The sequence below is a fragment of the Aotus nancymaae genome, unplaced genomic scaffold (assembly GCF_030222135.1).
Source record: "Aotus nancymaae isolate 86718 unplaced genomic scaffold, 86718_ANA_hifiasm-v0.15.2.pri h1tg000011l, whole genome shotgun sequence".
Classification (NCBI taxonomy): domain Eukaryota; kingdom Metazoa; phylum Chordata; class Mammalia; order Primates; family Aotidae; genus Aotus; species Aotus nancymaae.
In genome coordinates, this window is record NW_026988422.1 from 41622684 (window position 1) to 41635871 (window position 13188).

General features: G+C 43.4%; 1 protein-coding gene across 1 annotated transcript in view; it reads left to right on the forward strand.

Moving 5' to 3' along the window:
• RAD51 (RAD51 recombinase) overlaps positions 1-9294 on the forward strand; it is a 42471-nt gene extending 33177 nt beyond the window's left edge. Inside the window, exons 7-10 of the mRNA XM_064374474.1 lie at positions 6248-6361; positions 6728-6857; positions 7244-7365; positions 8123-9294. Of these exons, the coding sequence (XP_064230544.1) occupies positions 6248-6361; positions 6728-6857; positions 7244-7365; positions 8123-8246 (490 nt within the window). The 3' untranslated portion in view covers positions 8247-9294. The remainder of the gene's footprint in view (positions 1-6247; positions 6362-6727; positions 6858-7243; positions 7366-8122) is intronic.
• Positions 9295-13188: the final 3894 nt, after the last annotated feature.

Sequence of the window (13188 nt, forward strand, 5' to 3'; positions counted from 1 at the left end):
TGCAACCTCCATCTCCCAGGTTCAAGCGATTCTCCTGCCTCAACTTCCTGAGTAGCTGGAATTACAGCCAGGTAGCACCATGCCCAGCTAATTTTTTGTATTTTTAGTAGAGACTGGGCTTTCACCATGTTGGCCACGCTGGTCTTGATCTCTTGACCTCGTGATTCACCTGCCTTGGCCTCCCAAAGTGCTGGAATTATAGGCATGAGCTACTGCACCTAGCCACATTTTTATATTTTTATTTTTATTTATTTTTTAGCCTAATGTCATAATTTATTTTTTTTTTCAAAATTTTTTTATTGTATTTTAGGTTTTGGGGTACATGTAAAGAACATGCAAGATTGTTGCATAGGTACACACATGGCAGTGTGATTTTCTGCCTTCCTCCCCATCACTTATATCTGGCATTTCTCCCCATGCTCTCTCTCCCCAACTGCCCACCCCCTGCTGTCCCTCCCCTATTTCCACCCTACAAACTCCAGTGTGTGATGCTCCCCTCCCTGTGTCCATGTGTTCTCATTGTTCAGCACTCTCCTATGAGTGAGAACATGCGGTGTTTGATTTTCTGTTCTTGTGTCAGTTTGCTGAGAATGATGGTTTCCAGGTTCATCCATGTCCCTACAAAGGACACAAACTCATCATTTTTGATGGCTGCATAGTATTCCATGGTGTATATGTGCCACATTTTCCCTGTCCAGTCTATCATTGATGGACATTTGGGTTGGTTCCAGGTCTTTGCTATTGTAAACAGTGCTGTAATGAACATTTGTGTGCATGTGTCCTTATAGTAGAACGATTTATAATCCTTTGGATATATACCCAGTAATGGGATTGCTGGGTCAAATGGAATTTCTATGTCTAGGTCCTTGAGGAATTGCCACACTATCTTCCACAATGGTTGAACTAATTTACACTCCCACCAACAGTGTAAAAGTGTTTCTATTTCTCCACATCCCCTCCAGCATCTGTTGTCTCCAGATTTTTTAATGATCACCATTCTAACTGGCATGAGGTGGTATCTCAATGTAGTTTTGATTTGCATTTCTCTAATGACCAGTGATGATGAGCATTTTTTCATATGTTTGTTGGCCTCAGGTATGTCTTCTTTTGTAAAGTGTCTGTTCATGTCCTTTGCCCACTTTTGAATGAGCTTGTTTGTTTTTTTCTTGTAAACCTGTTTTAGTTCTTTGTAGATTCTGGATATCAGCCCTTTGTCAGATGGGTAGATTGTAAAAAATTTTTCCCATTCTGTTGGTTGCCGATTCACTCTAATGACTGTTTCTTTTGCTGTGCAGAAGCTGTGGAGTTTGATTAGGTCCCATTTGTCTATTTTGGCTTTTGTTGCCAGTGCTTTTGGTGTTTTGGTCATGAAGTCCTTGCCTACGCCTATGTCCTGAATGGTTTTGCCTAGGTTTTCTTCTAGGGTTTTTATGGTGTTAGGTCTTATGTTTAAGTCTTTAATCCATCTGGAGTTAATTTTAGTGTAAGGTGTCAGGAAGGGGTCCAGTTTCTGCTTTCTGCACATGGCTAGCCAGTTTTCCCAACACCATTTATTAAACAGGGACTCCTTTCCCCATTGCTTGTTTTTGTCAGGTTTGTCAAAGACAGGGTAGTTGTAGATGTGTGGCATTGCCTCCGAGGCCTCTGTTCTGTTCCATTGGTCTATATCTCTGTTTTGGTGCCAGTACCATGCTGTTTTGATTACTGTAGCCTTGTAGTATAGTTTGAAGTCCGGTAGTGTGATGCCTCCTGCATTGTTTTTTTTTTTGCTTAGAATTGATTTGGCTATGCGGGCTCTCTTTTGGTTCCATATGAAGTTTATGGTGGTTTTTTCCAGTTCTGTGAAGAAGGTCATTGGTAGCTTGATGGGGATAGTGTTGAATCTGTAAATTACTTTGGGCAGTATGGCCATTTTCACAATAGTGATTCTTCCTAACCATGAACATGGAATGTTTCTCCATCTGTTTGTGTCCTCTCTTATTTCGTTGAGCAGTGGTTTGTAGTTCTCCTTGAAGAGGTCCTTTACATCCTTTGTTAGTTGTATTCCCAGGTATTTTATTCTCTTTGTAGCAATTGTGAGTGGCAGTTCATTCTTGATGTGGCTCTTTAAATCTGTTATTGGTGTATAGGAATGCTTGTGATTTTTGCACATTGATTTTGTATCCTGAGACTTTGCTGAAGTTGCTTATCAGTTTCGGGAGATTTTGGGCTGAGACGATGGGGTCTTCTAGATACACAGTCATGTCATCTGCAAATAGAGACAGTTTGACTTCCTCCTTTCCTATTTGAATACCCTTTATTTCTTTTTCTTGCCTGATTGCTCTGGCTAGAACTTCCAGTACTATATTGAATAGGAGTGGTGAGAGAGGGCATCCTTGTCTAGTGTCAGATTTCAAAGGGAATGCTTCCAGTTTTTGCCCATTCAGTATGATATTGGCTGTTGGTTTGTTGTAAATAGCTTTTATTATTTTGAGATACGTTCCATCAATACCTAGTTTATTGAGGGTTTTTAGCATAAAGGGCTGTTGAATTTTGTCAAAGGCCTTCTCTGCATCAATTGAGATAATCATGTGGTTTTTGTCTTTGGTTCTATTTATGTGGTGAATTACGTTTATAGACTTGCGTATGTTGAACCAGCCTTGCATCCCCGGGATGAAGCCTACTTGATCATGGTGGATAAGCTTTTTGATGTGCTGTTGCAATTGGTTTGCCAGTATTAGTATTTTATTGAAGATGTTTGCATCTATGTTCATCATGGATATTGGCCTGAAGTTTTCTTTTCTTGTTGAGTCTCTGCCAGGTTTTGGTGTCAGGATGATGTTGGTCTCATAAAATGATTTGGGAAGGATTCCGTCTTTTTGGATTGTTTGGAATAGTTTCAGAAGGAATGGTACCAGCTCCTCTTTGTATGTCTGGTAGAATCCGGCTGTGAACCCATCTGGACCTGGGTTTTTTTGGGTGGTATGCTCTTAATTGCTGCCTCAACTTCAGACCTTATTGGTCTATTCAGGGTTTCTGCTTCTTCCTGGTTTAGGCTTGGGAGGATGCAAGTGTCCAGGAATTTATCCATTTCTTCCACGTTTACTAGTTTATGTGCATAGAGATGTCTGTAATAATCTCTGATGATGGTTTGTATTTCTTTGGAATCTGTGGTGATCTCCCCTTTATCGTTTTTTATTGCATCTATTTGATTATTCTCTCTTTTCTTTTTTATTAATCTGGCTAGTGGTCTATTTTATTGATCTTTTCGAAAAACCAGCTCCTGGATTTATTGATTTTTTGAAGGGTTTTTTATGTCTCTATCTCCTTCAGTTCTGCTCTGATCTTAGTTATTTCTTGTCTTCTGCTAGGTTTTGAGTTTTTTTGGTCTTGCTCCTCTAGCTCTTTCAATTTTGATGATAGGGTGTCGATTTTAGATCTTTCATTGTTTCTCCTGTGGGCACTTATTGCTATATATTTTCCTCTAGACGCTGCTTTAAATGTGTCCCAGAGATTCTGGCACGTTGTGTCTTTGTTCTCGTTGGTTTTGAAGAACATCTTTATTTCTGCCTTCATTTCATTGTTTATCCAGTCAACATTCAAGAGCCAGTTGTTCAGTTTCCATGAAGCTGTGCGGTTCTGAGTTAGTTTCTGAATTCTGAGTTTCAACTTGATTGCACTGTGGTCTGAGAGACTGTTTGTTATGATTTCCATTCTTTTGCATTTGCTGAGGAGTGATTTACTTCCAATTATGTGGTCAATTTTAGAGTAGGTGTGATGTGGTGCTGAAAAAAATGTATACTCTGTGGATTTGGGGTGGAGAGTTCTGTAAATGTCTGTTAGGTTTGCTTGGTCCAGGTCTGAGTTCAAGTCCTGGATATCCTTGTTAATTTTTTTGACCTTTTTTCTCTAATCTTGCCTTCTTGTTTTATTCCATTGAGTTAATCTTTGACCTCTGATATCCTTTCTTCTGCTTGGTCAAGTCAGCTGTTGAAACTTGAACTTGTGTATGCTTTGTGAAGTTCTCGTGTTGTTTTTCAGCTCTATCAATTCACTTATGTTCCTAAGTTGTTTATTCTCGTTAGCATTTCGTCAAATCTTTCTTCAAGGTTCTTAGTTTCTTTGCATTGGGTTAGAACATGTTCTTTTAGCTCACAGAAGTTTCTTATTACCCACCTTCTGAAGCCTGATTCTGTCAATTCATCACACTCATTTTCCATCCAGCCTTGTTCCCTTGCTGATGAGGAGTTGTGATCCCTTGTAGGAGGAGAGGTGTTCTGGTTTCAGGTGTTTTCATCCTTTTTGTGCTGGTTTCTTCCCATCTTTATGGATTTATCCACCTGTTGTCTTTGTAGTTGTTGACTTTCAGATTGGGTCTCTGAGTGGACGTCCAGTTTGTTGATTATGAAGTTATTTCTTTATGTTTCTTAGTTTTCCTTCTACCAGTCAGGCCCCTCTGCTGTATGATTGCTGAGGTCCACTCCAGGCTCTGCTTGCCTGGGGATCACCTGCAGTGGTTGCAGAACAGTAAGGGTTGCTGCCAGTTTCTTCTGTTATCTTTGTCCCTGAAGGATACCCACCTGATGTCAGTCTGAGCTCTCCTTTATGAGGTGACTTTTTGGATATATGGGGGTCAGGGAGCTGCTTGAGGAGACAGTCTGTCCTTTATAGGAGCTCAAGTGCTGAGCTGTGAGCTTCATCGTTCATTCAGAGTTGCTGGGCAGGTACGTTTAAGTCTGCTGCAGCTGAACTCATAACCCTCCCTTTTTTTTTCCAAGGTGCTCTGTCCCGGGGATTTAGGGCTTTATTTATGAGTTTCTGTTGTGCTGCTTGCTTTTTTCAGGGCTGTCCTGCCCAGCGAGGAGGCAGCCTAGTCACTGTCTGCAGAGTGCAGCCTAGCCACTGCAGAGGCTTTGCTGAGCTGCTGTGGGCTCCGCCCAGCTGCCATGTGAACTTCCCTGCAGTCCTGTTTATACGGGTGTAGTTAGAATTGCCTCGGCAATGGCAGCCCACCTCTGTAATGGCGGGCTGCTTCGGCAATGGCGGGCTGCCTCAGCAATGGTGGACTACCTCTGTAGTGGTGGAGTGCCTCCGTAATGGCGTATGCCCTTCCCCCACAGAGCTGGACCGTCCCGGGTTCAGCTGTGCTTGCTGCGAAACTCAATCCAGAGTGTTTCAGATTGCTGTTTTTTTTGTGTGTGGGTGGAACCAGCAGAGCCTGATCACCTGGCTCCCTGCCTCAGAGCCTTTTTTTTTTTTTTTTTTTTTTTTTTGTCTCCCAGGTGTTCCAGTCACCTGTTGAAAAGGTGCCGGGATCTGTGTGATTTCCCATGTGATGACCCGGCTGAAATAGCCATGCTGAGATTCGTGGCACTTTTTTGCCAAGGAATCTCCTGGCCTGGCTCCCTGTTTCAGTCCCCTTTTCTATCAGTTGAATGGGCGACTCTGTTTTCCCCAAGCTCCAGTTGCCTGGACCCATGTATTTTGTATGGAGAACCACCGCACTGGGGTGCTGGTCAAAACAGCCACGCCGGCGAAAACAGCTGCGCCAGCCAAAACAGCCACGCTGGCGACCCGTGGAGCTCCTCCGCCTGGGAATCTCCTGGTCTGTGGGCAATAAAAATCCATCTGGAAATGCGGCGTCCACTAACCCTCCATGCTTTTGCTGGGAGCTGCAATCCTGAGCTGCTCCTAATCGACCATCTTGGATCCGTCCTTATATTTTTATTTTTATTTTTTGAGACGGAGTCTTGCTCTCTTGCCCAGTCTGGAATGCAATGGTGTGATCTTGGCTCACCGCAACCTCTGCCTCCTGGGTTCAACGATTCTCCTGCCTCAGCCTCCTGAGTAGCTGGGATTACAGGTGCATACCGCCACCATGCCCAGCTAATTTTTATACTTTTAGTAGAGACTGGGTTTTGCTGTGTTGTCCAGGCTGGTCTCAAACTCCTGACCTCAGGTGATCCACCTGCCTCGGCCTCCCAAAGTGCTTGGATTATAGTCATGAGCCACAGCACGTGGCCCTCAAAGAATAGATTTGATTTATCCTGAAGACTTGCCAGGTAGAGCTCCAGAGTATTGGATGCTATCATCTCTCTGCTTATAGTTTGCCTGAATTTAACAGAAAGGGAATTACATTCTTTAATCCTGAAACTACTGTCAGTACCACTTCTTCCCTACCTGTTCAGGTAATTTAAGTGTCAGAGATGAATTGCTCATCTGCCTGAGTTCTGTGTGCAGACTATAAATGTTCTCTCCTCGCCTATAGGTATGGTCTCTCTGGCAGTGATGTCCTGGATAATGTAGCATATGCTCGAGCATTCAACACAGACCACCAGACCCAGCTCCTTTATCAAGCATCAGCCATGATGGTAGAATCTAGGTATGTGGTCAGTATAAGACACCAAATACGTTCTTAGAGTCCTTACCTGGATCCTGTAATGGCTATTTGGCCAGATAGATAGTAGCTTTAATTAGAAATGAGGAAGTTTAAGTTTAATTCCTGTTTTTACACTCTTGCTTTGTAGTTTAGGTCAAGTCACTATTAAAAATGAAACCATAATCTACCTGAATTTTGTGGAAATCTTGTTAAACAGTACCTCAGTTGTTAGTGCTGTGCAAATATTTTAATAAAACATCTATATACAAGAGAAACTACGAATATGAGATTTTAGGGTGGTAAGGAAGGGGAGAGAATCTGCCTGACACAGGCCAGAAAGAGGCTTCAGAGAATCCTTGTTTCCTGTAGGTATGCACTGCTTATTGTAGACAGTGCCACCGCCCTTTACAGAACAGACTATTCAGGTCGAGGTGAGCTTTCAGCCAGGCAGATGCACTTGGCCAGGTTTCTGCGGATGCTTCTGCGACTTGCTGATGAGGTAAGTTTTGGGATAGGGACAGAGAATGCCTACTTTCAGTAGCTGTGAATTCCAGGAGCCTTGCTAGGAGGCCAAGACATCAGTGCCTGAGATGATCAAGCTCTATTAGAAAAGGAGGAAGAGGACTGGACCGGCGTGATGGCTCACGCCTGTAATCCAAGCACTTTGGAGGCTAAGGTGGGCGGATCACCTGAGGTCAGGAGTTCAAGACTAACCTGACCAACATGGTGAAACCCTGTCTTTAAAAAAAGAAAGAAAAAAGAAAGAAGGAAAAGGAGGAAGAGAGACATTAGTCATTCGTTTCCTTGTGGGGGAAAGTGGTAGCAGCATTAAGGCTCTTGGAATGTCTGTGGCCACAAAATTGACATTTATCCTTTCTCCATCAGTTTGGTGTAGCAGTGGTAATCACTAATCAGGTGGTAGCCCAGGTGGATGGAGCAGCCATGTTTGCAGCCGATCCCAAAAAACCTATTGGAGGAAATATCATCGCCCATGCATCAACAACCAGGTAAGGTGAGGGATTGATTCTTCTTTTCAGAATGTCATGTTAACTGTGAAGTAGACATGAAGATAAAACATTTTCATTTAAGCCCTGTTAAAGCTACTGTTGTATAGACACTTGGGAACTCTTGCTAATCTAATGGACATGCTTTGGTTGGTATAGATATTTGCTCATATAAGAATTAAAAACCCACAAATGTGGAAGAATGAATTTGAATAATTGATACTCCTCTCCCTGGTTATTACAAAAATGGGCTGGGCACAGTGGCTCACAGTGGTAATCCCAACACTTTGGGAGGCCAAGGTGAAAGGATAGCTTGAGGCCAGAAATTCCAGACTAGTGAGGGCAACATAGTGAAGCCAATATCTCTACAAAATAAACTAGCAGGTGTGGTGGTGTGTGCCTGTAGTCTTAGCTACCCAGGAGAGTGAGGCGGGAGGATCAGTTGAGCACAGGAATTCAAGGCTGCATTGAGCTATGATCACATACCACTGCACTCCAGCCTGAGCTAAAGAACGGGACACTGTCTTGAAAAAATTTTTTTCTTTTTTTAATGTTTGTTTCAGTATGGACAATCCACTTAAGAGGGGCCAGGGCAAAAATGGATTCTGCCAGGTTGGAAATGCATTAAGGAAAATAGTACAGAAACATCCCCAGTGTTCTTCTAGGACGAATATATGTTTAAAAAGTTTTCAGCTCTTTTATAGGAATGGAATTCTTTAATTATAATAACTTGATGCTTTGGTCTGTGTCTTTGGGTCAGATTGTATCTGAGGAAAGGAAGAGGGGAAACCAGAATCTGCAAAATCTACGACTCTCCCTGTCTTCCTGAAGCTGAAGCTATGTTTGCCATCAATGCAGATGGAGTGGGAGATGCCAAAGACTGAATCATTGGGTTTTTTTTTCTGTTAAAAACCTTAAGTGCTGTAGCCTAATGGGAGTGCACTGCACTGTTCCCTGGTGTTCTCCACAGGCTTCTTCCTGTTTTGACTACCAGGAAAAGGCTTCCGGGAAAACAGCTATTGTATCAGCTTTTCTGATGGTGTAAACAGGAGACAGCTAAGTAGTCACAAACTAATCTAAACTGTGTATTCCTCTGGATTGTATTAATCTCTGTGTTTTCTTTGGTTTTGGAGGAGGGATACGAAATATCTGACATGGTGCCTTGGGAATGACTTGGGTCTTTATAAGCTGTCTACTGGACAATCTTATGTTTCTAAGATAACTAAAGCTGGAGAGACTCGACCCTTCTGTCACTTCTGAATTAATGGTAAAATAAAATGCCTGAGCTATGTAGCGAAGGAAATGGGTCTCTGCACAGATTCTTTTTTTCTGTCAGTAAAACTTTCCCCTCAAGCAAGTTTTTAAGTTGTATGTCGGAATGATCTTGTGTAAGATTTAGGTTATGGAGTCTTGTGCCAAGCGTAGTGGGCTGTTAGCCCTTCACCATCTACCTGCTTGGTCTTTTATTGCTAAGACTAACTCAAGATAATTCTGGAGTTTTAAGCATTTCAGGCCAGGTATGGTGTCTGACGCCTGTAGTCCTAGCTACTTGAGAGCCTGAGGTGGGAGGATCACTTAAGCCTAGAAGGTAGAGGTTGCAGTGATCTGAGATTGTACCACCGTACTCCAGCCTGGGTGACAGAGTGAGACCATGTTACCGAAAAAAAAAAAGCATTTCAGAAGGTAAGTAAACAGATTGTGAGGCTTCTAATAAAGTAGTTAATAGTAGTGAATGTGCTGTTTATAGCAGTTATTCTAGTGCTTATGGAGACCCAATCCAAAAAGATAGAGTCTCCATAATCTTTTTGACACTGCATAGGGGTGATTAATTTCTATTACTTTAAGATTTGAAACCAGAAGGTGAAGTCCCGTTTGCAGATGATTTTGCTTGTTCTTTAACCTAATGGGAAATAAAAGAAAGACATACCATGGCTTGGTTTGTGGTCTTTGTTTTTGGTTTTGTTGAGGCAAAGTTTTGCTCTTGTTGCCCAGGTTGGAGTGCAATGGTGCGATCTCGGCTCATGCAACCTCCACCTCCCAGGTTCAAGTGATTGTCCTGTCTCAGCCTCCTGAGTAGCTGGGATTACAGGCGGCTGCCACTAGGCCCAGCTAATTTTTGGTATTTTTTTTTTTTGTAGAGACAGGGTTTCATCATGTTGGCCAGGCTGGTCTTGAGCTCCTAACCTCAGGTGATCCCCCTGCCTTGACCTCCCAAAGTGCTGGGATTACAGGCGTGAGCTACCACACCTGACTGTGGCCTTTGTTTCTATCCTGTAAGTCTGTGGTTGTGCAGATCTGGTACTCGCCTGGATTATTTTACTTCAGGGTTTTGGGATACTTCTTTTCCTCACCTTCAGACTTATATGTGGAATTTTAGCTAGCTCTTCTAATTTCAAAGGGACTCTCAACTAGTATTGAGAGAAGAGGCAGTTGAAATCTCTGCTGCTGCCTGTTGGTACCACTGCCTGTAGGGACATAGAAAGACTTGACTCAAATTAATGTTGCATTGTTTCTGGGTTTTTTTGTTTGTTTGTTTTTTGAGATGGAGCTTCGCTCTTGTCACCCAGGTTGGAGTGCAATGGCATGATCTTGGCTTACTGCAACCTCCACCTCCTGGATTCATGGAATTCTCCTGCCTCATCCCCCGGAGTAGCTGGGATTACAGGCACCCACCACCACGCCCTGCTAATTTTTGTATTTTTAGTAGAGACAGGGTTTCACCATGTTGGCCAGACTGGTTTCGAACTCCTGATCTCAAGTGATCTGCCCGCCTCAGCTTCCCAATGTGCTGGAATTACAGGCGTGAGCCACCATGCCCAGCCCTACAATGCTTTGTTTTAAAAGCAGTTCTAGCCTGGCACAGTGGTCCATGCCTATAATCCCAGCACTTTGGAAAGCCGAGGCAGATGGATTATGAGGTCAAGAGATTGAGACCATCCTGGCCAATATGGTGAAACCCTGTCTCCACTAAAATACAAAAAATGAGCTGGACATGGGGGTGCACGCCTGTAGTCCCAGCTACTCAGGAGGCTGAGGCAGGGGAGTTGCTTGAACTCGGGAAGCGGAGATTGCTGTGAGCTGAGATGACGCCACTGGACTCCAGCCTGGTGACAGAGCAAGACTCCATGTCAAAAACAAAACAAAGCAGTTCTAGTCTCTTTTTTTCTTTTTGTCTTGAGATGGAGTTTCCCCTCTGTTGCCCAGTGTGGAATGCAGTGGCACAACTCACTGGAACAGCCACCTCCTGGGTTCAAGCAATTCTCCTGCTTTAGCTGGGATTATAGGCGTGTACCATCACGCTCGACTACTTTTTGTATTTTTAGTAGAGACATTTCTCACTGTTCTGACCAGGTTGATCTCGAACTCCTGATCTAAGGTAATTCGCCTACTTTGACCTACCAAAGTTCTGGGATCACAGGTGTAAGCCACCACGCCCAGCCTCTCTCTTTAAAGAGTAAGAAGAATCAGGGACTGGGCCAGGCGTGGTGGCTCACATCTATAATCTCAACACTTTGGGAAGCCAAAGTGGGTAGATCACTTGAGGCCAGCCTGTGCAACATAGTGAAACCCTGTCTGTGCAAAAAATTTAAAAATTAAAGTTATTTGGGCATGGTGGCACATGCCTGTAGTCCCCAGCTACTCAGGTGGCTAAGGTGGGAAGGTCATTTCAGCCTGGGAGGTGGTGGTTGTAGTGAGCCCTGATCACACCATTGCACTGCAGCATGGGTGACAAAGCAAGACCCTGTCTCAAAAAAAGTCAAAGATTGAAAACTAGTGTTGTCAATGTCCCTGGAAGCCAGAGGCCAAATGGAGGTTATGGGACTCTTTTTTTTCCCTTTACCTCATTTCACTAGTTAGGACTTCCAACCTAGATCCTACCCAAAGTGCTGAGTGACCATCCAAAATATTTTCCTGTTTTTAAAATAAACTTAGTGTATGTTTAAGATATACAACATGATGTTTTGAGATGTTAATACATATAAGGAGGCCGTGCGTGTGATGGTTCACACTTGTAACCCCACCACTTTGGGAGCCCAAGGTGGGTAGATCACCTGAGGTCAGGATGAGCCGGCCAACATGGTGAAACCCTATCTCTACTAAAAATACAAAAATTAGCCGAGTGTTGTGGCAGGCGCCTGTAATCCCAGCTCCTTGGGAGGCTGAGGCAGGAGAATCACTTGAACGCTGGAGACAGGGTTACAGTGAACTGAGATCATGCCACTGTACTCCAGACTCCACCTCAAAAAAAAAAAAAAAATATATATATATATATATACACACACATACACACACACACACACACACACACACACACACACATAAAGTAAAATGGTCTTAAGTGTCCTATGACACCGATTTCCTTGCCAGGAAGAGTAAGGTCCTCAGCCTGGTCTGGCTCAAGTACCTTTTCCTCTGAATGTGTGTTATTGGTGGCTGGGCCAAACCCTGTTTGTTTTCCGTACAGAATAGTCAGTGTTCCTAAAAATAAAAAATATTTAAAACCTCTTATTCACACTTTAATCTTTTCGTGGCAGGTTTCACCTGAGCTGACTAGAAATAAAAGCTACAGCCTTGCTGGAAAGCCCTCTCAGTGCCACTGTGCAAGATGTCATCCAGAGCTTCCTAAAGGTACTGAGGTGGACAGGGGGGTGCGGGCGACAGAAATACCAGGGTAACTTTGCTTTTCCCTAAGGACATTGTTGAGACCCTAATTAGGAGGGGTTTCTGGTAGGGGGCAATTTTGTGTTTGCCTGTTTCTTGGGAAAATCACTAGAGAAAGATGGATTCCCAGACCCACCGAATCTAGGTTTTAGACCAAAAAATATTATCAGAATTGAGTATATCTCAGGTCCTCTTTCATTACTATACCACAAAATAAATCTGAGGTGGTATAATAAAGACAGTGATATTCTGAAGTAAGAGGTTGGTTCTTAAATAAAAGCATCTCTCTTTTTTTTGTTGTTATCGAGACATAGTTTCACTCTTGTTGCCCATGATAGAGTGCAATGGTGCGATCTTGGTTCACTGCAACCTCCGACTCCCAGGTTCAAGCAATTCTGCCTCAGACTCTTGAGTAGCTGGGATTACAGGCCTGCACCACTATACCCAGCTGTTTTTTTTTTTTTTAAAGTAGAGATGGGGTTTCACTATGTTGGCCAGGCTGGTCTCAAACTCTTGGCCTCAAGTGATCCAACTACCTCGGCCTCCCAGAATTCTGGGATTACAAGCATGGGCTACCACAACTGGCCTAAGCATTTCGGTCTTAAATACCTTGTAAGTGAATTTGACCTAGAAAGTTGTCTTTTTCGTCTAGGTGGAATTAGGGGTTTGTGATGGTGGCTCAGAATGAACATGAGACGGGCAAGGGAGTACCTGCTTAGTTGCAGTAGGCCTTGTTTAGGCTAAAAATAAGCTCAATACCAGCTGGACACAGTGGCTCATGCCTATAATCCCAGCACTTTGGGAGGCCAGAGTGGGCAGATCACCTGAGGTCAGGAGTTTGAGAGTAGCCTGACCAACATGGTGAAACCCTGACTCTAGTAAAAATACGAAATTAGCTGGGTGTGGTGGCACATGCCTGTAATCCCAGCTACTTGGGAGGCTGAGGCAGAACTGCTTAAACCCAGGAGGTGGAGGCTGCAATGAGCTGAGATCGTGTCATTGCACTCCAGCCTGGGCAACAAGAGTGAAACTCTGTCTCAAAAAATAAAATAAGCTCAATACCTGTATCTTACATACTGGAAAGAGCATTAACCATAACCTGCCTGCAGTACCCTCTGTAGTCAGAAACAATTATGGAGATGTCGAGCAAGACTAAAGAGCTGA